The 27557-nt window shown below is 41.2% G+C and overlaps 1 protein-coding gene across 2 annotated transcripts in view; it reads left to right on the top strand.

Moving 5' to 3' along the window:
• The first annotated feature begins 7315 nt into the window (after positions 1 to 7315).
• Positions 7316 to 27557, top strand: part of psmb7 (proteasome 20S subunit beta 7) — a 32797-nt gene continuing 12555 nt past the window's right edge. The window contains exons 1-7 of one of the 2 annotated variants that reach the window (XM_049604122.1): positions 7316 to 7457; positions 12019 to 12112; positions 18278 to 18375; positions 18564 to 18704; positions 18955 to 19070; positions 26319 to 26377; positions 26484 to 26635. In XM_049604122.1, coding sequence (XP_049460079.1) covers positions 7345 to 7457; positions 12019 to 12112; positions 18278 to 18375; positions 18564 to 18704; positions 18955 to 19070; positions 26319 to 26377; positions 26484 to 26635 — 773 coding nt within the window. In that variant the 5' untranslated portion in view covers positions 7316 to 7344. The remainder of the gene's footprint in view (positions 7458 to 12018; positions 12113 to 18277; positions 18376 to 18563; positions 18705 to 18954; positions 19071 to 26318; positions 26378 to 26483; positions 26636 to 27557) is intronic. The other variant, XM_049604123.1, reaches the window with a different exon arrangement.

Below are 27557 nucleotides of genomic sequence, written 5' to 3'. Positions count from 1 at the left end.
ATTGGTCAAATTCAAACTTTTCAACACTCAATCCATCAACAATAAATCCACCCTAATTGAAGAACACATCAGGGAAAAAGGACTTGACTTCATGTGTTTGACAGAAACCTGGCACCAGCCAGAGGTTTACTCTGCCCTCAATGAAGCCTGTCCCCCCGGTTACAGCTACTTGGAGGCAGCTCGCAGCACTGGCCGCAGTGGTGACCTAGCTGTCATCCACTGACAGGACCTGGAGTTGTCCCCCATCTCTCCTCACAACACTCTGTACTACCTCTGCCAATATCATAATCCTGGGAGATATAAATATTCATGTCGACACCCCCTCATGCCACTCCGCTGCCGATTTCCTTCAGCTGCTGGATTCCCTCAACCTACAACAACATGTTGATGTCCCCACACATTCCAGGGGACACACACTCGATCCGGTTATCTCTAACTCCGTCCCCATCAGCAACTTACAGGTTTACGACCTTGGTGTTTCAAATCACAAGGTCGTGTCAATGGAACTGACCTTTCCTTCCCCCCACTCCAAACCCAAGCGGCAGATCCACTTCAGAAATCTGAAAAACATCAACGCGGATGCCCTGGCCCTGGACCTTCAACTTCTCTCCTCTGGCTCTACTGACTTCCTCTCTGTTGTTGACTCAGTGGATTTTTACAACCAGTCCCTGAGCAGTCTCCTGGACCTCCACGCCCCCTTAACATCCAGGTCAGTCTCATTCTCACGCTCGGCACCCTGGTACACCTGCGAGCTGTGAAAGATGAAGGCGGCTGGGCGTGTCCTTGAGCGGCGGCTCAAAGCCTCTGGACTGACTGTTCACAAACAGGCATACAGGGAACACAAAAGGGCGTATGCAGAAGTTCTGAGGGATGCTACCATCTACCATCATCTACCATCATCAACAACAGCCCCGGTAACTCCAAACAACTTTTCTCAACAATAAATCACCTTCTCAAACCCCCTTCACCCTCCCATTCTGAGGCCACCGAGGAGAGGTGCAACATGCACGTCGCTTTTTTCAGACAAAAAGTTGACAACATCTGCTCACACCTCTCCACCACTGCTGTCCTGCCCCCCCAAACTGCTGACTCACCGTTTGAGATTGTCCAGCCCCTCTGCTCCTTCTCTGATGTCACACAGGAAGAGGTGGAGGATGTCATCAGAAAAATGAAGCCATCCACCTGTGCCTTGGACCCTTTCCCTTCAGCCCTGCTGAAGGCCAACATCTCTGCCATCTCTCCATTCATCACCAAGATCATAAACCCCTCCCTCCTGGCCGGCCATATCCCATCTGCTTTAAAAACTGCTGTCATCAGACCACTACTGAAAAAACCCACTCTGGATCCAGAAGTCCTCTCCAACTACAGGCCCATCTCCAGTCTTCCATTTCTTTCTAAAGTTCTGGAAAAAACAGTTGCAGTACAACTTCAGGATCACCTCAAACACAATAACCTTTTTGAGAAGTTTCAGTCTGGCTTCCGCCCTGGCCATAGTACAGAAACAGCCCTGGTCAGGGTCACCAATGACCTCCTGATGGCAGCAGACACCGGTTCCTCATCTCTACTCATCCTCCTGGACCTAACAGCTGCTTTTGATACAGCTGACCACAACATCCTCCTCCACCGCCTGCAATACACCATTGGACTCTCAGAAAATGTACCCAACTGGTTCACCTCATATCTGACCGACAGAACCGAGCACGTCGCCCTGGGCAAAGCTAAATCACACACCCACAATGTCACCTGCGGTGTCCCTCAGGGCTCGGTGCTGGGCCCCACCCCTGGGCAATGTCATCAGCAAGCATGGGATATCCTACCATTGCTATGCTGATGACCTCAGGACAACCCCCACTTCTTCTGCTCCCCTACCAACATCCACACTGACCACCTGCCTGGAGGAGATAGAGGCGTGGATGAAGCTCAACTTCCTACAACTAAACAGTTCCAAAACGGAAGCCATCCTAGTTGGCACACCACATCAGCTCCGTTCTTCCACCATCACCAGTATCACATGGCCAAAACATCCCCCTTACCACATCTGTCACCAACCTGGGTGTTAAAATGGACTCTCAACTCACCTTTGACACCCACATCAAACACCTCTGCAAGACCTCATTCCACCACCTCAGGAACATCACCAAACTCCGTCCAACACTCACCCTGGCAGATGCAGAGAAGCTCGTCCACGCCTTTGTCTCCTCCAGGCTCGACTACTGTAATGCACTCCTCATCGGGATCTCTGGCAAGAGCATACAGAGACTGCAATACATTCAGAACAGCGCTGCCAGAATCCCGATGAGGGATCAAACATGATCACATCACCCCCATCCTGAAATTGCTTCACTGGCTCCCTGTCCCACTCAGAATTGAGTACAAGGTCTCCCTCCTCACCCACCAGTGCATTCACGGACATGCCCCCCTTTACCTCAAGGAACTCCTCACCCCCCAGACCTCCTCGCACACCCTCCGTTCTGCAACCACAAACACCCTCCAAGCCCCCAGAACCAAGCTCCGCACCATGGGTGACCGGGCCTTATACTCTGCTGCTCCGAGGCCGTGGAACGCCCTCCCTGACCACCTCAGGGCCCCACAGACTACTGATGTTTTTAAACGAGACCTAAAAACGTATCTTTTTACAAAGGCATTCTGCTAAATGTCTTTTATAGGTGCTCCTTTTAACTATTTATCATTTCTGATCATTTTTAATAATTCTTTTAAATTGTATTAATTCTAACTGTTTCAATTGCTTTTTGGTTTGTTTGTTTTGTTTTTTATCTGCTCTGTAGCACTTTGAGATTGCTAAAATGTAAAGTGCAATACAAATAAAATTATTATCCTTCTTCTTCTTCTTCTTCTTCTTATTATTATTATTATTATTATTTCCTTTCCAGGACAGCACAGCCAAGCACACAGCATGCTCAAATGCAAACACCTGCCACAGTCTATGCCATGGGCCTCACTACCGATGCCCTACAACAGGTCAGCCACCTCACAGACATTAACATTTCAACAGCTTCGCTGGAGTCCATTAGAGCTGCCACAATCAACGACCCATTGTGCCGTGCACGACAGACTCACATATCAAAGGGATGGCCCACAACCACACTAGCAGTAGCTCCAAGGCTGCGACCCTTTTGGACATACAAGGAGGAGCTCACCACAGACAGTGACCTGATATTCAAAGGCAACAGGGTTTGATTCCTGGCATCTTGCGGCCAGAATTCCTGCAAAAAATCCACTCTGGACACTCAGGAATAGAAGCTAGTCTCAGGAAAGTGCGTGAAGCGATCTTTTGGCCGGGTTTAAGTCAGGATGTACAAACCTGTATAGGCAGCTGCAATACCTGTAATGCTTTGCAGCATAAACAACCAAAAGAAACACTCACAGCTCACCAAATACCCAGCTTTCCCTGGTCGAAGTTGGGTATGGATTTGTTTGCACTGCATGGAGCTCAGTACCTCATAAGTGTGGATTATTACTCCAACTACTGGGAACTGGATGTGCTCACAGACACAACTGCATCCACTGTCACTGAGTGTTGCAAACGTCAGTTCAGCTGGCATGGGGTTCCACATCTGATCATCACTGACAATGGGCCACCCTTCTCCAGCATGGACTTTCAAACCTTCTCCAAAACGTGGGACTTCAAACATCTCACATCCTCTCCGTATCACAGTCAGAGTAATGGCAAAGCTGAATCAGCTGTCAAAATTTCCAAGGACCTGTTAAAATAAATAAAAAAAGGCGGCATATGCTGGTAAGGACAGATGGGAGGCAATATTAGCATGGAGGAATACTTCCACAGAGGGACTCAACAGTTCTCCTGCTCAGCGACTCCTCTCCAGATGCACACGTACATTCCTACCCTCTCATCCGTCACTGCTGGTGCCTGAAATGATACAGGGGGTACTCCCTCTCAAGCTGGCAAAGGGCATGGTATCGAAGCGACTATATGAGCACCATGGCCTTGACTTCAATCAATCAATCAATCAATTTTATTTATAAAGCCCAATATCACAAATCACAATTTGCCTCATGGGGCTTTACAGCATACGACATCCCTCTGTCCTCAAGACCCTCACAGCGGATAAGGAAAAACTCCCAAAAAAACCCCTTTAACGGGGAAAAAAAACGGTAGAAACCTCAGGAAGAGCAACTGAGGAGGGATCCCTCTTCCAGGACGGACAGACGTGCAATAGATGTCGTACAGAACAGATCAACATGATAAATTAGAGAGAGAGAGAGAGAGAGAGAGAGAGAGAGAGAGAGAGAGAGATGCAGGTAATGACAGTATCTTACAACAACATTAATGAAAGTAATAATATTATAGTTATAGTTCTGGTTACTGCGGTACAATATGTTGAAAGTATGTATTAATACCTGGCAGTATACATGTGTGACAATAATCATATGTGTATAATAACAGAAGAAGTATGACTAATGACTAATGATGGCAGCAGCAGCAGGAGGCATTTGGCGGGACCACGGCAGCAGCACAACCACACACGTCACGCTGTCCAGGCACCACTGTGATATGAGTTAACCTGAGAGACAGTGGAGCACAAAGGCTCCGGAGAAGAAGCCGAGTTAGTGACATCCAGAATGGCCGGGTTAGCTAGATGCAGTAATAGGATACGAGAGAGAGAGAGAAGGAGAGAAGGGGCCCGGTGTATTATAGAGGGGTCCTCCGGCAGACTATGCCTAAGTCAGCCTAACTAAGGGCTGGTACAGGGCAAGCCTGAGCCAGCCCTAACTATAAGCTTTATCAAAGAGGAAAGTCTTAAGTCTAGTCTTAAATGTGGAGACGGTGTCTGCCTCCCGGACCGTAACAGGAAGATGATTCCACAGGAGAGGAGCCTGATAGCTGAAGGCTCTGGCTCCTGATCTACTTTTGGAGACTTTAGGGACCACGAGTAACCCTGCGTTCTCAGAGCGCAGTGTTCTGGTGGGATAATATGGCACTATGAGCTCTCTAAGATATGACGGAGCTTGACCATTTAGAGCTTTATAAGTTAACAGTAGGACTTGCCCACAGTGATGCAGGGGGACACAGTTCGGGTCCTCCTACGACCCAATGAGCCCACCAGTACATGGTCACTGGGGATTTGCACCAACTAACTGAGTGACAGGTCATATGAAGTACTTGTTCATGGCAAGGGGGCTCCAGAGGTGGTACAGGCTCCAGAAGCAGCTGGCATGCCCGGTGTCCCCAGCCCTGGAAATTTGGGCCTCAAACGTACCAGAACCAGATCCAACATCGGACCTCCTGAGAGGTACTGCAAAGAATATGTTGTTTGAACTGGCCGAGAGTTGTATCTCATGTTTCATTCGTTTTTTGCCACGGTTTGAGATGAGTGATTTTTTTTTACAGTTAAGGGGGTGAAACTAGTATTTTTTCTTATTTAAATTCTCAGCCAGATATCATTATTTACTGTTATGTGCAAGCACTTTCTTTCCATATGTTAAAGGAGATGTTATGAGAGTGAGCCACCAGGCGGCAGTCACGCACCCCCTTGCATGCAGCAGAGCTAGACAGGATAAGCATTGTGTTGTTTACTGGCCTGCAATAAAGTCGTGCTTGATCATATAGCTGGACTGGATATCAATCATTACATAAACAGTTTGATAACTCTGCTGCTGGAAGGTTGAGACAGACCCAAGTCATCACTGCTGCACTGTTGCATTTTAACAGTTTTTCAAGTATCTTAGCATTAATGATCTGTGAACAACAACATATCAGTATTCACAGGGAAGCTATTGGCTATACTTTTAGCACTCAGTTGAACTGATAATGTAAAACCAAGCAAAGTGTTACTAGGATCATATTCAAGCAGTGCATTAACCAGTTTCAAGAGTATGCAGTCAGAATCAAGACAAGACATCCTGATGGAAATAGCTCAAGCCATCTTCAGAATTGAGTAATAGTGAAATTCATGTGGATAGCAGCACATATAGGGGTAGAGGGGAATGAATTGGCAGACAAATATGCAAAAGTTGCCAGTGCCACTAACAAAGTATAAGTAGATATGACAGTAAATTAAAGGAAGGCTGAGGTAAACAGTATATTTCGTTTGTATAACAAATGATTAAAAAAAGGCAGGAAAAAAAATGAAACAGGGAAACTAAAGGTAGACATTACTACAGTATCCAAAAGAAAGTAGGAGGAAGGAGAGACACTAACAGAACTAAAAAGGAAGGAGATATAATTCCGAGAATGAGATTTGGACACACTGGTCTGAATAGTACACTTAAATTAATTAGAAAACATGAAACCAGTTTGTGTGAGTTTTGTAACATGCAGGAAACTAACACCATGTTAGTGTTTGTTGTCCAAAATACCAGCAGGAAAGATGGATTCCCATAAGCAGATTGGAAAAGGAACACATCAGACTGGAAATATAGGAAATACCACAGTTGGATTCAGGACACGTAGGATAGGGCAATATTTAGATTTTTGTAAAAGACAGGAATAGGCAGAAGAATTTCCGATCCACACTCCATGTCAGAAGGTGGCGGTAATGCACCTAAAGCTATTTGCCAACCGCAAATAAGCATCAGAAGAAGCAGAAGAAGAAGAAGAAGCAGAAGACGAAGAAGAAGAAGAACACAAACACAAACACAAACTAGCAAGCCTAGAAGTTGAATTTTTGTACAGTTTTGTTGGGTTCCTGCACATGTAGGTGTTAGTGTTAATGAAAAAGCAGACAATATTGCCAAAAGAGCTTTAAGATTAAGTAATGAAGGGATAATGAAAATTCCCTTTGGAAAAGGTGAGGCAAAATCAATAATCAGAAAGGCAGTGATAGATTCGTGGTAGAAGAAGTGGGATACGGATGTTAAAGGGAGACATTACTATAAAATACAAAAGTCAGTTAACAAAGGTTTTTAAAGGGAAATGCAGAAGAGAAGAAGTAATCATATCCAGGTTAAGACTTGGACACACTAGTTTAAAATCGGCTCTGTATCTAATGGCAAAGTCTGCGTCTGATAAATGTGATAGGTGTGATGTTCCAGAGAGTGTTGACCATGTTATTTTGAAATGTAGTAAGTATGAGTTAGAAAGGAACAGGTTGCGTGATAGGATGTATGAGCTGGAACGAGAATAGAGTTTGGAAGGAATTTTAGGGATGAGTGGGAAAATGAGGGAATGCTTCAGGGCAGTATTTAGTTTCCTCAAAGACACAGGGTTAGAAAATAAAATATGAGGGAGTTTTACCTATTTTTTTGTTTTGTTTTGTTTATTCCTGTTAGAATGTAACCTGAAGTACATACCCTGAGACTACACACTCCGGTACAGTAAGTGGCGGTATGCACCTTAAAACGTTGGTTGTAATCCGCCATTAAATGAAGAGAAGAAGAAGAACTAGCAATCCTGCATCTGCATTCACCAAGATGGCGACACCGATGACAATAAGGCAGACACCGGTTGGGGGTTTTAGTTTCGAAAACTGCAAGAGGTAAGCACTTTCCATTGATGAAAATCAGGGAAGAACAACTTTAGAATAAATACATAACTGAGTTTGATAAATAGTAACATTTTGTATATAGGCGTTGTGTAGAATAGGAACGTGTCGATACGATAGTGATGCTAGCTCATGCTAACTTGGCTTCCATACAATGACTCAGGCATTTCCCCACGCTGGTATTAACGTTAAGTTCCATCTGTCTTCTAACGAGACGTTTGGATAAAACAAGCTACATGCTTTATGGTTTAACAATAACATTACGTTAACCTTTTTTTATAAGGACAATATTCAGTCCGTCACCTGTATAGAAAACGCGGGCTAACGTTAGTTTAACGTCATAACACAACATCGCAAACTATAAAGAAAACAGCCAGCAGACTGGTGCTGCATGTCTGGGTGTTATACAGTGTTGGGGAGTAGCAAGTTATTTGTAATGATTATAAAACACCTGAAATCGTTATCGGTTTCAGTTATTGGAAAAAAGGGAATTACAGTCACTAAGTTAATCAAGGTGTTGGTGATTATAAAGTGGTCATTATCGATTATAGTCTTTTCCGTAATTAAAAAAAGGTAACGTTAATATGTAGAATAAAACATTCATTCTGTTGATAAGCATCATTTCACCCTGGACAGTTTTCAGCTTTATTTCCCAGTTTAAAACATTTGTGAGAAAGGAATCAAATAGAAATAACTACCATCACTTTAAATCATTAAAACAGTTACTTTTTAACAGAATGATTAGTAATCTGTAAATTAATACATTTCAAAAGTGACTTTCCCAGCACTGGTTATGAATTAGAAAGTACTGTCCAACATTGTTTATGGTTTAAAAGTGGTTCATGGGCGATGTAGTGTGTAGCACCAAGGATACCCATATGGACAAATGATAAAGGTCTTCAAAAACATATTATAGTTTAATTCAAAGAAAAGGATTGAGTAATATAGACTGAATTTATACATGTCAGAAACCAACATAGAAGTTTCCCTATATTGACACGTGTTATTGAAATCCTGTCAGTCAGTGGCGTCAAAAGTGAGACCTGCAGAGAGCACAAAAATGATGTTTTCTGCAGTAATAACATGCCAGCGATTAAGGACAAAATCAAGCATAACTTAAAAAAGGTTCAGTAACTCAGACAATCATACAATAAACATATATTGCAAATCTTTCGGGCTTTGGGTTTTGCAGAGTGCCAAATAGTTTGTATGTATTGTTGCTTTCATTTATAAAACAGTAAAAAAAAAACAAAAGGTTTTCTGATTTTACTTTGGTGAATGTGAAATTTTGCTATTCTTATTATTTTGTTCTTATTCTGAAATGCAGACACTATAAAAACCAAACAGTACATCTTCCCGACATGTAGTAATGAAAAATGAACAGGAATGTAGCAACAAATATATTGTTACCCAAATGTAAGAGTGTGAGGACAGCTCCAAATCAGTTTTAAGGTTGTTTCACCACTTTATCTGCCACTTCACTTTATTTCATTCAGCACTTTGTCTGCCATTTTTTAGTCACTTTATTCATCTGATGTAGCAATTTTATTGATGTAGCAATTTAATTTTATATTTTATTTATCTATTATTATGTTTAATTTTTACATTTTAGTTTTTCTCTTTAATCTTATTCTATTTAATGTCCTTTGATTTTGTCTTGTGCTACTGTGATACTTGAATTTCCTCCCTGGGGGATCAAGAAAGTATATCTTATCTTATCTCATCTTATCTTATCTTAAGCCCAGAGAATTAGCAATTAATGATTTTTTTAGTGCTGAAAGATTTTGAAAATTAGAGTGACAGGGAGTTAAACGGTTGACAGTCTTTTAAAATGCAGGGTTCCTACGCAAGTATGGAAAGTATGGAAAAATATGGAAATAAATTTGATCAATTTCCAGGTATTAAAAAGTATGGAAAATGAAAAATAAAGTATGGAAAAATATTTATGTTTCCAGACTATTACCACTGTTCTAAAATACTGTTTTCTAAAATAGAAAATTAGGTATTTCCTAAAATAATTTAATCAGTCCGGATCGTGTTTTATGCCAGGCCAAGCACAGTTTGTGTGAGAGCAAACGCCTCAGAAAACATACCGCCCCTTTTACCTGATTGACAAGTGGTATGTCCAGTCCGCTGTCCCGTGACCCTCCTCCAGCCCCCAGGTATTAAGTTTCACTCCAACACTGCACCTTCGACAAGAAGACGAGTTTCACGTGGTTCACAATGGGTAGATGCAAGTTTTTGGATGGATGGCTTGACAATACTGTATATAAATACTGGTTGGCCAAGGATTCCCAATTCACACACAGAGCTAGATGCAAGCTTTGTGTGAAATCGTTTGACATCGCCAACATGGGGGAGAAGGCGATTCTGAGCCACATGAAAGGAAAAAACACTGACGTCTCGTTACTGCATCACTTGCACCCAGTGTCCCAACCTTTTTGCCTCAGCCCAGACATTGAACTTACCTGAGTTTTTATTTGCATGCCATTATGGTACTTGGCTACAATCGCCTATTAAGAATAATTAAATATGATGTGAAATATGATACACTGATATATTTACTCAGATGTCACATATTGACTGAAAAAAAAAGAAGCAGAGAAGTCTGGAAATTAGGGTATGGAAAAGTATGGAATTTTGAAATTCCAAATGTGTAGGAACCCTGAAAATGAGTTTGGACAGTCATGGCCTGACTGCACAAGATTTAGTTTTGTATATAATTGTTGCATTTATTATGATTGGTAGCCTTTGTTTTTTATAGTGACACAGTTACTTGCTTACATGCTTTTTACATACGTGTGTATATAGCCTACATATGTATGTATGTATGTATGTGTGTGTATATACAGTACAGGCCAAAAGTTTGGACACACCTTCTCATTCAATGTGTTTTCTTTATTTTCATGACTATTTACATTGTAGATTCTCACTGAAGGCATCAAAACTATGAATGAACACGTGGAGTTATGTACTTAACAAAAAAAGGTGAAATAACTGAAAACATGTTTTATATTCTAGTTTCTTCAAAATAGCCACCCTTTGCTCTGATTACTGCTTTGCACACTCTTGGCATTCTCTCCATGAGCTTCAAGAGGTAGTCACCTGAAATGGTTTTCCAACATGATGTCTTGAAGGAGTTCCCAGAGGTGTTTAGCACTTGTTGGCCCCTTTGCCTTCACTCTGCGGTCCAGCTCACCCCAAACCATCTCGATTGGGTTCAGGTCCGGTGACTGTGGAGGCCAGGTCATCTGCCGCAGCACTCCATCACTCTCCTCCTTGGTCAAATAGCCCTTACACAGCCTGGAGGTGTGTTTGGGGTCATTGTCCTGTTGAAAAATAAATGATCGTCCAACTAAACGCAAACCTGATGGGATGGCATGTCGCTGCAGGATGCTGTGGTAGCCATGCTGGTTCAGTGTGCCTTCAATTTTGAATAAATCCCCAACAGTGTCACCAGCAAAACACCCCCACACCATCACACCTCCTCCTCCATGCTTCACAGTGGGAACCAGGCATGTGGAATCCATCCGTTCACCTTTTCTGCGTCTCACAAAGACACGGCGGTTGGAACCAAAGATCTCAAATTTGGACTCATCAGACCAAAGCACAGATTTCCACTGGTCTAATGTCCATTCCTTGTGTTTCTTGGCCCAAACAAATCTCTTCTGCTTGTTGCCTCTCCTTAGCAGTGGTTTCCTAGCAGCTATTTGACCATGAAGGCCTGATTCGCGATCTCCTCTTAACAGTTGTTCTAGAGATGGGTCTGCTGCTAGAACTCTGTGTGGCATTCATCTGGTCTCTGATCTGAGCTGCTGTTAACTTGCGATTTCTGAGGCTGGTGACTCGGATGAACTTATCCTCAGAAGCAGAGGTGACTCTTGGTCTTCCTTTCCTGGCTCGGTCCTCATGTGTGCCAGTTTCGTTGTAGCGCTTGATGGTTTTTGCAACTCCACTTGGGGACACATTTAAAGTTTTTGCAATTTTCTGGACTGACTGACCTTCATTTCTTAAAGTAATGATGGCCACTCGTTTTTCTTTAGTTAGCTGATTGGTTCTTGCCATAATATGAATTTTAACAGTTGTCCAGTAGGGCTGTCGGCTGTGTATTAACCTGACTTCTGCACAACACAACTGATGGTCCCAACCCCATTGATAAAGCAAGAAATTCCACTAATTAACCCTGATAAGGCACACCTGTGAAGTGGAAACCATTTCAGGTGACTACCTCTTGAAGCTCATCGAGAGAATGCCAAGAGTGTGCAAAGCGGTAATCAGAGCAAAGGGTGGCTATTTTGAAGAAACTAGAATATAAAACATGTTTTCAGTTATTTCACCTTTTTTTGTTAAGTACATAACTCCACGTGTTCATTCATAGTTTTGATGCCTTCAGTGAGAATCTACAATGTAAATAGTCATGAAAATAAAGAAAATGCATTGAATGAGAAGGTGTGTCCAAACTTTTGGCCTGTACTGTATATATATACACATGTGTGTGTGTGTGTATGTGTATATATTTATGTATTTATGTATGTATTTTAATATGTATTTTTAGAAATGCACTTTTGGAAGCTGAAGCTAACAAAGTGGGATGCAGCTTGCCTGCTGCTCTTAAAACAGGAACTACCATCTGTGGTGTTGTCTGCAAGGTAAGAAACACAAACCACCCTGCAAAAAATAAGTATGCTGGCCTTAAAAATGTAGGCTAGTCAGGGCCGTACATTAACTTTTTTAGCCCATAGCACTGGTGCTACACAGGGTGATAATTTTGTAGCACAGGCCAGAGAGTTTGTAGCGCCTGTCACGATAACAAATTTTGCTGGGCTATTAATTGCATCAAAATTATTGCAATAAACGATAATATTGCGTAATATTGTGCTTTTGAGACCATTTTTATTATTGTTGTAATTTTGCTGTTTTTAGACCATTTTTAAACTTATATAATGATAATAAAGGCATAATGATGCAAGTATACCCTTTTAAAGAGAAATAAATATTTATTCAACAAGAATATTTACGAATGCAAAAAAAAGAAAATTTAAATATCCGAAATAACACGTAAAAATAACAAAATAAATAAATAAAGACCATATAAATACAAAAAATAGACTCTGCCTCTCACTCTCAGGTGTGCAGTTAAGTTGGTCGTATTTGCTCTTTTTGTTGAGATGGTTTCCTCCGTCTCGTCTTCCCCTCACAAAGATCGCACTGTGTGTGTGTAGCCCATAGCCCCGCCTCCTCCACAGAGACAAAGACACTCATATATGTCGCACTGAACAGCCCTGCTAGTTAAATTATGGACATAAAGTGGAATCAGCAGTAGTGTATCTAGTTAAGTCTAAATTCTTGTGGATTTGTGGTGTAAATGAATATTAATATTAATGCAAATGGCCTTGAGTATTTTAACCCAGCAAGACTTGTCTAAGGCCACGTTTATACGACAGTGATTTCAACTGAAAACGCTAAACTTTAGTTGTTGCACTTTAGTGCATGCTTTCGCCATTGTGTCTTCTTTGTTTTAGTTTGTAATCACCGCGTTTGTAGAGGAAAGCGCTTCAGCGCAGGCGCATGGCATCATGCCGTGGTGTTGCTTTGTAAATTTACACTGCCACCCATTGGCCTGGCGTGCATACTACAGCATTTCCAGTAGATTTTGCGGCTCTGTATGGACGGGGATCGTTTCAATAACGTCGTCATATAAACGCAGAAGTTTTTTAAAACACCAAAGACAGACTTTTCCGTTTTTAGAGAAACCATTGTCATCTAAACAGGGACTAAGTAGGCTGATTGTATTTTGGAAACACAGCATTAGACAATGCTGTAGTAAATCAGCTTTGAGTTGTTGTTGTTTTGTTTTGTTTTGGTTTTTTTTAAACACAAATACCATCATATACTGTAGGGTTGCCCCCTAATAGTCGACCAAACGATAACCGACCAGAAAGGTCATTAGTTGCAGAAAAAATAAAAATCAAAAAATCAAAAGTGAAACTCTTATTAAGAGCTGCGCCTTGTCAAAATAACTTGAAACCTATTTGACTGCACCATGTGGGAATTTAATTTGAAAGAGCAGACACAGGAAAAGGCCACACTCAGCAGTCCGACAGGAGTCACTTAAAAAACCACTCTCAGCCGACAGATATTCTTCCCTTTTACCGTAAATATTCAGTCTGTGATAAACACAGAAAAGTTGATCATTTTGGTGCAGGGTTACACAGAGCTTTACATCTGTCCCATGGACTACAGGCCTACACACTTATAAACAGCACCTGGAAGAAGATCAGCTCTGCACTCAGGCTATAGGCTATGATACCATGCTTGTTAAAGTTGCTTAGCAACCTCAGATACAACCTGCCGCCACACTCTTGACAACTGGCACAAAAAAGGCACAAGAGAAGCACCCAGTATCCGACCTTCGATTTTCCAGGCAGTTAAAGACACGGCATGTGTACGGCCCCTAATTTACCGGGCTGGTTCCTGCGGTTTTTACACAGGCTACTTAATAATATGTCGGGCAGGAAATCGAAAATGTGGGATCATTTTGAGAAGGTGATGGATGAACCCAAGTTGATACCTAAACTCTGCAGGCAAACATTTGCCTATCATTAATCGACTACAAACACAACGCATCATGTGAAACATCTACGTAGCTTCATACTATTAGCCACTTAGCACAATCATTACAGCTTTGCTGTGTAATTAATAGGTGGTCATGCTCTTGTAGATAAAATATAGACTTATGTTATGTATTTCTCTGCAGTATAGCACAGTGTTAACAATGTTACTTATACTATTCTTTCTCAGACCTTGATCTCAAACCATTGTGTTGCCCTGGCCAAAATATATAATTTTTGATGATTAAATTAATATTGTTAACATACGTGCAACTAGTCGACTAATGGTTGATTTCAAAATTAATGAAGTTGTTTTAATGATTTTTGGTCACGGACGCCTGGAGATGTTATTTTGTCTTATACGGAAGCTGTGCATGCGTAATACCGCCCACTCCCCTCCTCTATTCACTCCACGAGCCAGTCAAGTAGGTGAACTAGGAATAATGTGAGGGGCAGGTGATCGCAGAAGATTTCAGAAAGTGTGTGTGTGTGTGTGTGTGTGTGTGTGTGTGTGTGTGTGTGTGCGCGTGCGTGTGCGCGTGTGACCAAAATAATAGTGATTATGATTTTTTTTCCATAATCGACCAGCCCTAGCTCTAATATACTCTGGAAGGTATGAAAATCAGTGTTTCCCCTCCCATTCCCTTCCCTGGCACCCCCTGCTCCTCCTGGAAGGTCAAGATAATTATATTTGATTTTATTTTCTATATAGCACCAGATCACAACAGAAGTCATTTAAGGCTACCTTATTAAACAAACTAAATAGCCTTGTGTTATTTATCTTATTTACACGACAGCCTGACATTTCTGTCGCTACATGGTTGCACATTTACAATTCTCCTCTGCTCTCTGTATTGCCCCAATGCGCGCGCGCACACATACACACACAGATACATGCAGGCACACACAGGTGAGCACACTAGAGCGCAGCTCACGCTGCATTTTCCTGACCAAAGAAAAACAGACTGAGCAGAGTTATTTTGTTCACCACAGAGTTGGTTGAAGTTCTTCAATGCTGCAGTGTGTGTGAGTCAGCTGGTCTCATTTGTTTTCATGCTGATTGCTGCTCTGCCCCATTAATGTTCAATTCTGGGTGGTGGTGTAGAAAGTATTTACAATATACTCTGTTTACCTTGTAAATGTAATGATTTAGACTTTAAATTAAAACATGCTTGCAACAGCTGCCTTTTGTGAAGTTGATTGCAAGTTAACTCTGGCATGTCTGCGCTGTACACTGTCCAGGTGCTGCTCTGCCCTTGTGGTTTAATTTCTGCCTGTTTTGTTCTGTCGACATCACATAATTTACTAACATTTAGATAAGCAACCTTTAGCCCCTTTTACACTGCCAGATTTTCCGTGAATGTTGGGCTATTTTGTCAGCAAGCTGCGAGCGTTTAGACACACAGAGCCAGATTGGCGAGTTGATCCGAGGTGCCCAATTTTCCGCCTCGTAGGGTAGTCATATTGGCTGTTGATGACTTGTGGGAGGAGCTGCTGATGACGCCGCATGTGCGAGCCACTGGCGGTGGATAAACAGGAAACAGCTGATAGCAGGAATTAGTGAGCAGCTAGAAGCAAGAGGGAAACGCAAACCTGACAGACACTGTAAAGATGAGCAACTGGGAAGACAAGGAATTGCGCGCCCTCCTTGCCCTCGCAAAAGAAGAGGCCATTAACTGTCAAATGACGGGAACGGTGAACAACGGGCCGACTTCCGAGAGATGTGATACCAATGAAAATATCATGGTTCTGAGTAGTATCACAATACCACAGCGAAAATGAGGCAGATGTGCCTTTTGTTGCCGGTAAGCCGATGGCCATCGTATTTGACAGGAATACTGTGTCTGTGACCCCCGTTCAACCCACAACCGATGGGATTTGCCTTTTGTTTCTGCTGGTGGTTGAAATCTATAGGCTGCTCGCACAGCGTGCTGAATGATTTAAGCCTATTTTGCTTGCTCAAAAATATTTTTAGTCGCAAATGCGAGTGGCGTGACGGGCGGATTGCCACACTGCCGACATTTTATTCCGCCTGTCACGGCACGCCGTTTGATTGCGTTATCAAAACACGCCGCTATTCCACCGAATACCGAATACGTGTTTTTTTGCAATATTCGGCCGAATATATTCGGTTACCGAATATTTGGTGCATCCCTAGTTTCTATTTTTGAATCTTGTTTAAGATTGTTCCATGGTCCAAGGTGCATAGTAGGAGAAATCAGTTTTCCCCAGATCTGTTAAAACCGAGGGTACATTGAAAAGCAACCACGTGGAGGAGCGTAGGTAGAAACTACCAGAGAGGTAGGCGGGAAGTTTGCACAATATTGCTTTATTGATAAAAAATATACCAGTGCTGTTGCTTGCGAGTGGTCAGTGATGTCCAACCCACCAAATCATAAAGAATGCAGTGATTGGTAAATGACTTTGCATTTGTAATAAAACGTAGAGATGTGTGAAAGACTGAATCAAGGCTATGTAAAATGGAGGAGGTTGCATGTATATATAATTTGACCCCATAATTAGGGGTGTAACGGTACACAAAAATCACGGTTCGGTACGTACCTCGGTACACAAGTCACGGTTCGTTTTTTTTTCGGTACAGTAATAAAAAAAAATAGACAACTATTAAATATCTTTTACTTATTGGTAACCTTATTAAAACATACCACCACAGCAGTTAACTTTTTTACACAATTTTTGAATGAAACAAATATATATAATCCTGCTTTTTCACATTGTTTGAATGAAAATAGAAATATAGAAGTGAAAAATAAAATCCTGCTGTTTTTTTAACACATTTTTTGAATGAAAAATATAAATATACATTTCTGCTTTAACAGTTTTACTCAATTAAAATAAAAAGTATAGTGCAGCTGGTCAGCTTTAAAGCCTGCTCAGATTCAGTTTTACTAGGAACTTACTTAGCTTTCCCACTTTGTTAAAGTGCAGTAAACAAAACATGCTTATATCTAAAGTGCAGCTTAAACAATTTTACTCAACTCCAATGGCGTTGATTATTTCTTTAGCGTGATGGTCAGGGAAATGCTCTTTCTTTTGAAACGACGACGATATCGTAGTTTGCACCAGATTGCTTTTTCTAGTCGTGCCGGTTAACGTTCAAGCTCGGGTGGTGTCGCTTTAGATGCGTTAGCATGTTAGACGTGTTTCCAAGTACATACCCGACCGCTGTTCTGCAGTGTCGGCACACTGCTTTTGTCTTGTCAACTCGTTTATTTCCATCTTCGTATTTTACCCTGACACCAAAGTGTTCCCGAACAGAGGACTTAAGGTTTGCGGGTGGGTCTTCAGGTTCGTCAGGCTCACTTGCCATGGGGTCCATGTCATTGGTTCGACAGCCCATTAGTCCGACTGTCCGCGGTGCTGAACAGCTCGCGGCGGGCGTATGGTGCGCCGCGACTGGCTTGAGGCGGAGCAGGCTCACAGCTTATGCGTTTGTCACTTTCTTTTTCATTTTAACCCACACCATGCACAAAGTGAAAGCGGAGATTTACAGGACTCGGTCCGTCACTCAATTATGTCCGTCGGGGAACTAGATATTTTAAAAGGTTCGGCTCGCGAAAACGGAATTAAAATAAAACTATAAAATAAAATAACATCCTGCGCCCAATAATTCGGTACAGGGTCGTACCGAACCGAAAGTTGTGTACCGAACGGTTCGACACAAATACATGTACCGTTACGGCCCTACCCATAATCAATCACAGACAGAAATGTAGCTTCGACAAGTTTTATTATTTCTGAAATAAAAGCCAGTCTTCACTCTAAGCTTCCTAACTAGAGTAGAAATGTGTACATTAAATAAAAGCTTGTCATCTATCCAAATACCCAAGTACTTGTATGAGGACACTCTTTCAATGGATTTACTGTCCAAATGAAGATGCTAAAATCATCAAACAATTGTGAGCAAGCTTTTGAAAAGACCATAAACTTCGTTTTTGAGCATTTCTGAGCGTAGTGTCCTATATTGGTCAACTTTTAGGGCCAAATTACATTCTAACACTCTCATATCTGTTTAAATATGTTGAAAAGATCATTCAAAGAGAAACAACTCAAAAAGTGTCAGCAGATGGACTAATTGGTAGAAGTGGTATTGTTTTGCTTTACTGAGACGCACTGAAGCAAGCAGCACCACTGAGTGTGGATTTACTGAGTCCAAATGATGATTTGTGTTTCCCCATGTAGGATGGCATCGTCCTCGGAGCTGACACCAGAGCCACTGAGGGCATGGTAGTGGCAGACAAGAACTGCTCAAAGATCCACTACATTTCCCCCAATATTTAGTAAGTGACAGGAACTCAGGTTCTTACCTGAAAGCTCCAAATCTGACATAGTGAGAGTTGTCTGTGCTCATAATCATAGTGGCTTTGAGAAAATATTACATTCATAGTTATTCTTGTCAAGCTTCATGTAATGAAGCGGAGGTGTTGTATAACTGACAGACTGCTTTTGTGAATATGTTGTTGTCCAGCTGTTGTGGAGCAGGAACAGCTGCAGACACAGAGATGACCACTCAGATCATCTCATCCAACCTGGAGCTACACTCTCTCTCTACAGGCAGACTACCACGTGTTGCTACTGCCAACCGTATGCTCAAACAAATGCTCTTCAGGTACATTTCTCATTAAAGTGTAGATTATCTGAAAAATCATTAAACTGTTCATAGATAAAATAACTAGATAGCCAGGTTTGGTTAATCAAGTAAAGTAAATACAAGTTAAGTTACTCAACCTTAGTAATGCAAAAAATTAGTATTGCTATATAATATCCAAAAATCAGTCTCAGAAGTTTTCTACTTGCCTTGCATCAGTAAGTCTATGATATACACAAACAGGCAAGTGTTCTGTTATGTGTGTTTTCAGGTATCAGGGCTACATTGGGGCTGCTTTGGTCCTGGGTGGAGTGGACTGTAATGGGCCTCACCTTTACAGCATCTACCCTCACGGCTCCACTGACAAGCTGCCCTACGTCACCATGGGTCAGTCCTAAACACTAACATACTAATGTTTCTACATGACTCTCATATTTCAGTTACAGCCTAACACCTTGATAGATGCAAAGTACACACTTTGACCTGCAAATGGTTATTTAATGGGATCCTAACCTCTTTACTTTATGAGGTAAATAACCCCAAATGTCAGATTTGTAATCAGAAGGATGTATCTCGAGGCAAGTTCAACAGAGCCAGGCTTTCTTTGTATTAGCTGGCTCAACAAACCCTAAAGTCTTAGTCAAAGATAACGGGTACCACGATGGTGGTTATCAACCTGCTCTGTTATCCCAGGCTTTCTTCTGCAGGATCTGTGCGCGTTGACAAAACAAATCAGAAGACATGTTCAGCATGTATAAAAAATTATTTAATTATAAAAGAATTACAGTAAAAAGCAACACTGTTGCTTCAATTAAGATGAAAGGGAAATGCTGGCAGAGAATTACTTATAGTGTGAATTCCTGTGTTGTAGCACTTGAGATCGGTCTTTGGTCTCGAGACCAGTCTCAAAACCATTTTTTAAATTTCTTGTCTTGGACTCATCAGCTTTTCTACTAACGGATTTTATTTCAAGACCACAACTGCAGGATATCACTAAATTGCCTGTGCAACAAGCATTTCACTGCAATCATATCCTTATGAATTTATGTGACAAATAATTGTTTGGTCTTAAACATGATGCAGCGGAGTTTAAATGTTTCAGTCAAGACCACACATAATTCAAAGCGTTAACATTATGGTGTGGTTTAAAACAATTATACCACATTTCATAATCTTCAACTTCATCCTGATTTATAATTGGGTGAACTATTAAGGCTTATTTTAGAGTGTGGGCAAGTGGACCTGAGAACAAAATAATAAAATAATATTCTTTCTCAGGTTTTCTGTGTCACTGATAAACAGTACATTACCTTGGCAATAAAACAAAAATGCAATGTGATGCATACAGTAAAAGCTACTGTTTTGCACACCTAATGTTAAGACCAAACAAGTTTGCTTATGTGACGTTTTCTCTTAGCTGAGAATCTGTATCACTCATATATTGACTGTTGTGAAGCTGTTTTTAAAGGAGTTGATTAGGGAAAGGCCATTTTTAGCCAATTTCAAGCTGAAACTCTGGAAAAAAAACAACCTGGTCCCAGCTAGGGATGTAACGATTACCGGTAAAATGATAAACTGCTGTAAAATCCCAGACAGTTAGTATTGCTAGGGTTGGGCACTGAGAACCGAGTGGAACTGATTCCAAAATTTAAGTTCCATTGGAACCATTCATATGTTTTAATTTCAGTTCTCCCAAACGGTTCCTAAACAATTTTCACTTGTGCTTTATTTTTATTATTTTTTTTTTGTTTATGCGGCTGCGTGGGATTGCTTTCACGACAGCTGCCAAATCTGGGTCCTTTTTAATCATATGGTCCAGTAAGGATAGAATAAGGCAGCTCCCTCCCTCAGACATGTTATCAAAAGCATCTATCTTCCCTAATAGAGGCAGCTGGTTTTCTGTTAGAAATCCCACATCATCAATGAGAGAGGAGACATAATACCTGTTCTTTCGTAGTTGATGCTGATGCTGTATTCAAGCCAGTCTCAGTTATGATACCAATCAGGGACAAATGAACGCTTCCTTCCGCTGAAAATGCTGGCAGGGTACCGCTGTAAAACAATTTGGTTGGGCTGGTCAGTCCCAAGGTCATCCATGGGTGCTATTCCACAGGTACATTTAGGCTAGCAGGTGCATTGCTAGCATGCTAGCTTCAGAGGCAGCGGTGCTGGGGCCCCACGCCTTTGCTTCCTCTTCCGTAGATGGAGCTTGAAGAGGCAGCACCGTGTAGCTTATTTCTTATATTCATTCTCCGTCCCTTCAGTCCGATAGAGCTTGCTTCACTTTGAGAAATGCTAGCGCTGTCTTGCTAACTCACTGCGCTCTCTCTTGACATTATGGCAATGAATCAAACCAGTATGTCATGATCAAGCATCGGACCAGTGAGCATACATCCCCAGATGTGACGCAAATGTAACCAACAAATATGTGGGGTTTTTTTAAAAATTTAATTTTAATTATATTTTTCATTTCATTAACCAAAGATGATTTCATGGTCAATATGATAAATTTAAAGTAATTATTAAAATAATGACACACTCAGGCTACCTTTCACTTCATAGGTAAATGTGGAAAGTCCATGACGAAGTGGCAAAATGTGATGAGGTCAGGGACAGAATGTGTTGTTGTGTGATTGGTGATTGAATACTTTATAGCATTCAACATGGAGGAACCACTATCTTAATAAAAATTTAAAAAAAATTGTGACAGAATCTGGGATTGAGAGTATGAATAGGTACAGCATCAGAGCAGAGGTGTGTGCGTCCGTCATCATTCCCCTTATGTCCCTGGGGTTAGGCCAGTGATCTCTAGTGATCTACACACAGGCCTAGAAATGGAAGGTCATAGTTCACCCGTCTGCTCTTCCCTCTGGGCCTGGGGGCAAGCTGGTGGCCTCTAATTGTCGCCGTCTTGAGCCCTCAGGATAAGACTGAACCCTATTACTATTCAGAAGATGCAATAAAGAGTGCAAGTGGTGGGGTGGACTCGTTTTAAATGAAATATCACAATGTTATTGTAATTAAGCTTTCTGTTGAAATACTGGGTGAACCTTCACAATGTACTTATACACAACATCATACTGACACTATGTGACGAACCTTTCTGAGATGATAATTCTAATGTGTCTCCATTAGGCTTATAGGACTCAAGATTTCACTATATGAGGGCATTCAAACGTGTCACACACAGCAAGTTGGGTCAGTGTTTCATGGAGTTATGATTTTATGATTATATGATTTTATATGATGACTTTATCGGATTTTTTTTTTTTTTTTTAAATAAAAATTTCCTCTGTGAAATAAGCATGCAACCTTTTTTGACCATAAAGAATCGAAATCAAGAATCGTTTGGAACCGGAATCAAAAACCAGAACTGGAATTGTTCAAATTCAAATGATGCCCAACCCTAGGTATTACTGTTTCAAATTATAATTATCATTTAAACTGTGTTTGATTACCGCATTTGGAAAAACAAACGGTGATACTGCTCATTGCCTGGAAAAGCAGCAGCAGTCCCTCAGACACAGGCGCGCATGCACAGTTTGGCCTCTGAAAACATGACGGCACCCTTACGGACAGTGCTCCAGAGATTTTTTTCACCCTCTGAAAGGACAAAATCTGAAGTCCGGACGTATTTTGGGTTTTATAAGGATGCTGAGGGGAAACTAATTGAAGATAGTAACTCTGCCTACAGAAAATGCAGAAAAAAAGTCTCCGCAAAGGGGGATAACACTTCAAATTTCATGAGCCATCTCCATGACCACCACCCACAACTATACAGCGAGTGTACCTGTGCCTGGTACACACTACACAACTTTTCTGCCCGTTCTGAAAGTCACTGTATCATCACACGATTTTGGAGTCATGAAATTATGCCGTGACTTGGCTGACAGACATGACACACTACACGATGGTACACACCAATTATCCCCGGTCATCTTTAACGACGCGTGTGATGTCATCAGGTTATTCTTGTCCTATATTTATTACTTTTACTATCATTTCAGTCAGTATTTCCCACAGGATTTTGGGAAACTATTGGGGGGGTGGCACAAGAAAAGAAAATTTTGAACATTGTAAATTGAAATGAATTTGTATACAAAATGTACAGAAAGGTAAAATCATCAAGTTTTGAAAAAGTATTGCAATTTAATTTTGTCTTTAATGTTATTATCTTATATTAACTTTGTAATATGATTATCTTATATAATGTTATTACTATCCTAAAACATTCTCCAGGTCCTCTGTAACTCTGCAGGACTTATTTCCACCCTGCCCAGCAGCAGTACCGTGGCGAACAGTCCCTAACTGCGGGAGAACGGAGCAGGCTTTCTCGGAGGTCCGCCGCTTTTCCCGGTCCCTCTTCTCCACACTTTGGGCTCTAGTTTCGCAGACCAGGCGAGGCAGGGGCCGCCAACTCGGTGTGGCCAGGCAGATTTTGCAAGTTTGGCACACCGTGCGCACTGGCACAGCTACTCGTCTGTCCTACCTCCGTCCCTCCTACCTGCGCAAGTTGGAAAGAGGGAGGAGAGAAGGCTGATGATGCAAAGGTAGCCTGGGAGGAGGTCACCACAGTTGTAAATCAATGATGCGTTTCTCTCGTGCGCACGCTCTCTCTCTTTCTCTCTCGCAGTCTCACTCTGTTTCTTTTCTTTTGACTTTTCTAAGATGACAGATGCTGAATATATACTCCCTATCTGATGCTGTGGCTGTTTGTGGTTGGCTGAGAGGGATGTGAACTGTCGACACCTCCCCCTGCTGCGCCACCACACCCATCTCAGTGCACCTCGGTCTGCCAAACTACCAAACTGAGCGCGCCTCGGGTTGTGCTGCTCGAAACTAGCTCTGCGTGGGGTTCGCCACCCTGCGCTGCGCCGGGAAACTAGAGCCCTTTGACTTATTTCCACACTGCCGACAGTGGCTTGGAAAACCGCCCATAAACGTGTCACACGGGGAAGAGGGAAGGCGGCTGGAGTTCCTCCAACATTTGCAGTTAGATTATCATATATTTTTATTGACAAAAATATAGGCTGCTTCGGCTGATTTTTTTTTTTTTTTATGCGCACATTTGCCCCTAAATATTTTTTACAGTTCGCGTACATGTATTTTTAGTCGAGTGAAACACTCGCACTGTCAAGTGCTGGATCTGACAGCCTGAGCACATCTGCACAAAACGCTACGGCGTTCAAGATATTATTTATATCATGAGAAGTCAATACTTTCGGCAGCCTAAATCTTATTTAGAAACTATGGCGGGTCAAATTAAACTATGGCGGTCCGCCATAGTTTCGTTAATTAATGGGAAACACTGTTTCAGTCACTGTGTCTGTTCACGTGCCAGCCGAAATATTGTTGTAGTAATGTAAAAAGTGCCAGCAGATGGCAGGAGCTACATTTGAAGTACTGTACGCAAACATACAAGTAACTGAATCCTCTACAACCGAGTTCCTACAAATGTTTCACAATAAAAGCCTATTTAGAAAGTGGAGGGATTCTCTCAGCCAAGCTTATAAGGGGTTTTTAATTTGAAACAAATTCACTAAGTGTTGAGTTTGAAATGACGGCGCGATGCATTAACTTTATGAAGCCAACAGGAGCGGATATAAAGTAAAAATATAAAAACACAGAGGGAATGATACATAACGGACCGTCTATAATGTAGTTTGTTTCAAATGAAGCTGGTAGCCTCTGCATTTATGGTGAGTAAAAGCCCCGCTACTATCTTTTAATTTTCTTACTTTATGTCCGTCTCCATTACGAAGAAATAACATTGTTTGCTAGCTTGATGCTAATGGCAGTACTCAGTGGGTTGACAAAGTGCTTCTGCTGTTTCACACCATCATTTTCCCTTTTTACTCTGTGTGGTAACATCCGTAGAGGAAATATTAAAAAGGCTGGAGTGTTGTTGCCCTACAGTTGTCTATGGCAGCAGCTCACTCTGTGTTTCTATTGGTCAAAGTGACGACTGTGATGGGAGTAATCGTGAACGACAAAAAGAAAATCAAACATGCTAGACTTGCTGTTGACAGAAAGTACATTGTGCTCTTTATTTTATTTGTTTTTGAAATAAAACTTGGTTAAATGATTTCAGTTTGTGTATAAGTACTTTTTGAACATTTTGAGCACATTTAAACAATACCGCGATAATAATGATAACCGTGATAATTTTGGTCACAATAACTGTGACATGAAATTTTCATACTTTTACATCTCTAGTCCCAACCAGGTCAAGTCTGTAACATGGCGATTGAGACAAGTTAAAGGAGAGTCACCTATATGACACAGAAAACTCTGGCTTTAGACTCAACTAGGGATGGTCATTAAGATTTTACCAGTACTGCTACTTTAATCGGTACTCCTTATCGATTTGGTATTTTATTGGTACTTTTCAGTTCTTTTTCATTTCCAAATAATTGTTTTTTTAGAAAATATATTAATTTAACAATAAATAAATTCAGAACAAGATTATTGAATATTTTGACTATGACTAAATGTTGTTTCGAGAGCAGCAATAGTAATCTTTGCAACAGCAAGTCATCAGATAAATAATATTCCTGACATGATAATGCTGACTGAAGTTTAGTATTTATTAATCACTTTAAGTCATTTCTCCTGTCCTCTGTCCTGCTCCCTCTCTGCATTTGTGATTCACTGTGTGACGGTGGATGAGAGACAGTGGACAGAGTATATTAAAATATGGCTGTGTGTGTGTATGTTTATGCTTGCTAAACACATGCATTGATTAAGTATTGGCTGTTTACTTGCTAAGGTTTTAATTGTACTTACAGTAACGAGCATAGTTGCCGTCAGCTCGAGTAATTTTTTAATTAAAAAAAGTTATCTTTACTTTGTTTCTACTGCAGCCTCTCTACTGTTCACTGACTTATCTGTCTCGTGTGTGTGTGTGTGTAGATGTGTGTGCATATGGAGGATGTCAGCCTCAGCACAGATGAGAGGCTACAGGATGATAATAAATTAAACCAAAACGTTTAAAAGTACTGGTAAAAGAATCAATTACGTCGGAGCTTATCAATACTATGTTCTTTGATAAGTAGCCCAGGTGCTCATTTAGTACTGGGTTTTGGTGTCCATCCCTAGACTTAACATACCTCATCAATCCACTTATCTTGCTCCATGGAACACCCCTGAATTTTGTGAAGAGGGGGATGTTGTCTTTCCAAGTGGTCCAAATTGTCATGATGTTACAGATCTTTTCAGGCTTTTTTTTTTTTTTTTTTTTTTGCCCATGATATCATTTCTCAGGCTCCATACAGCCTGTCATACCTTACTGGTGGAGGAGTATGCAGCCTGGAAGGAGAATAGCAGACTGTCTACCAACTCCTCTACATGTTTTTAGGGTACATTTAATGAAAGAATCAATTTAATATTATTCAAGAATTGAGCAGGAAAAGAGCAAAGCAGGGGTCGTGTATTAACAGTGCAAATATTTATATAGATGTTGGACCCACCTATCTACACACTTCTGAACCAAACCTGCACCACTGCTTGTTTTTCTCAAGCATATAAAAGTTGAAGAGATGAGGGCTGTTTACAGTCTTATTTCTTATAGAAACTGACTTTAAACACCATGTATTGTAATGTCAGTTTGGTGAGCTGCTTTTTTCTTTTCTGAAGGCTCTGGGTCCCTGGCTGCCATGGCAGTGTTTGAGGACCGCTACAAGCCTGAAATGACAGTGAGTTAACCTCTCACATATAATGCAATACACAAGCCTATAACAAAGTTTATTCAACAGCATGCTGCTTTTCATTTGACAATTACTATTGTTTCTTTCTTAAAAGGAGGAGGAGGCCAAGCGGCTAGTGCGAGACGCCATTGCTGCAGGGATCTTTAATGACCTGGGCTCTGGCAGCAACATTGACCTGTGTGTTATCACCAAGGGCAAGGTGGACTACATTCGGCCCCATGATGAAGCCAACAAGAAGGGGGTCAGGTGAGAACTATATCAGTGATGTCTCAAAAACAGAATTTCTCTAGTTTAATTTTATCCTGGATCTATTCACCTACATAATTTTCTTTGAATTCCTAACATGTTAAACAACCTGGGTGTTACTTTGGTTCAGCAAAAACTGAGTTTTTACCTCCAGAAACAGGTCACTTTAAAGAATACTTTACAACCCATCTGTATATCAGTTACATACACTGTGTTTTGTTGAATCTGTGAACTTTGGTGATCAAAGGATCCAAGAACTGAGAGAATTCGTGATGAATTGAGGTAAAAAGGGTCTGTGTTTAACAACAGCAAAACTAAATCAAAACATCCATTTACAAACTCTCACACAATTCATGCAGTATAATCCAAGTCTCATTCATCCTGAAGGTGCTGAGCATACAACTATAATAGACAGTTCTTTCCGATGAAAGAAACTAAACTTTCTTGACAAAAAAAACACATTACATATAACATTTTACTTTCGGGAACACAGGAGCCGGGGCTTGTTTCATAAAGAGCACTAAGAAAAATGAGTGTGAAAGTGCAAAATCTGATGCGAATAAAAATCAGTATGGGCTAAAGCGGTTCCATACAGGTCAATGTCAGTTGAAGTTCACGCCATCAGACTAATTTGAAACAGGTTCGAGTAGTCACGATAATTGTGTGAGCACGTTATTGTTAAGCAGCCCGAGAGATTAAATTGATATATCATTGCTAACAGCAGTGGTAAAGACAGAGCGGCTATGTTCACAGCCACTGAGCAGAGCTTACTTTACTTACTTTATGTTTACTCCCATCAGTGCATTGGTCATGTGACCGCAACTGTCCCAAATTCCTGGTTTATACACAAATTATTGTCTCATGATTACATGGAGTATGTATACATTTTTGTGCCTTACTCCTGTAAGAAAACATACAAACA

Source organism: Epinephelus fuscoguttatus, linkage group LG18 (genome assembly GCF_011397635.1).
Source record: "Epinephelus fuscoguttatus linkage group LG18, E.fuscoguttatus.final_Chr_v1".
In the NCBI taxonomy this organism is placed as follows: Eukaryota; Metazoa; Chordata; class Actinopteri; order Perciformes; family Serranidae; genus Epinephelus; species Epinephelus fuscoguttatus.
The sequence above is the reverse complement of the archived record's forward strand: the minus strand, read 5'-3'. Positions and strand labels throughout refer to the sequence as shown.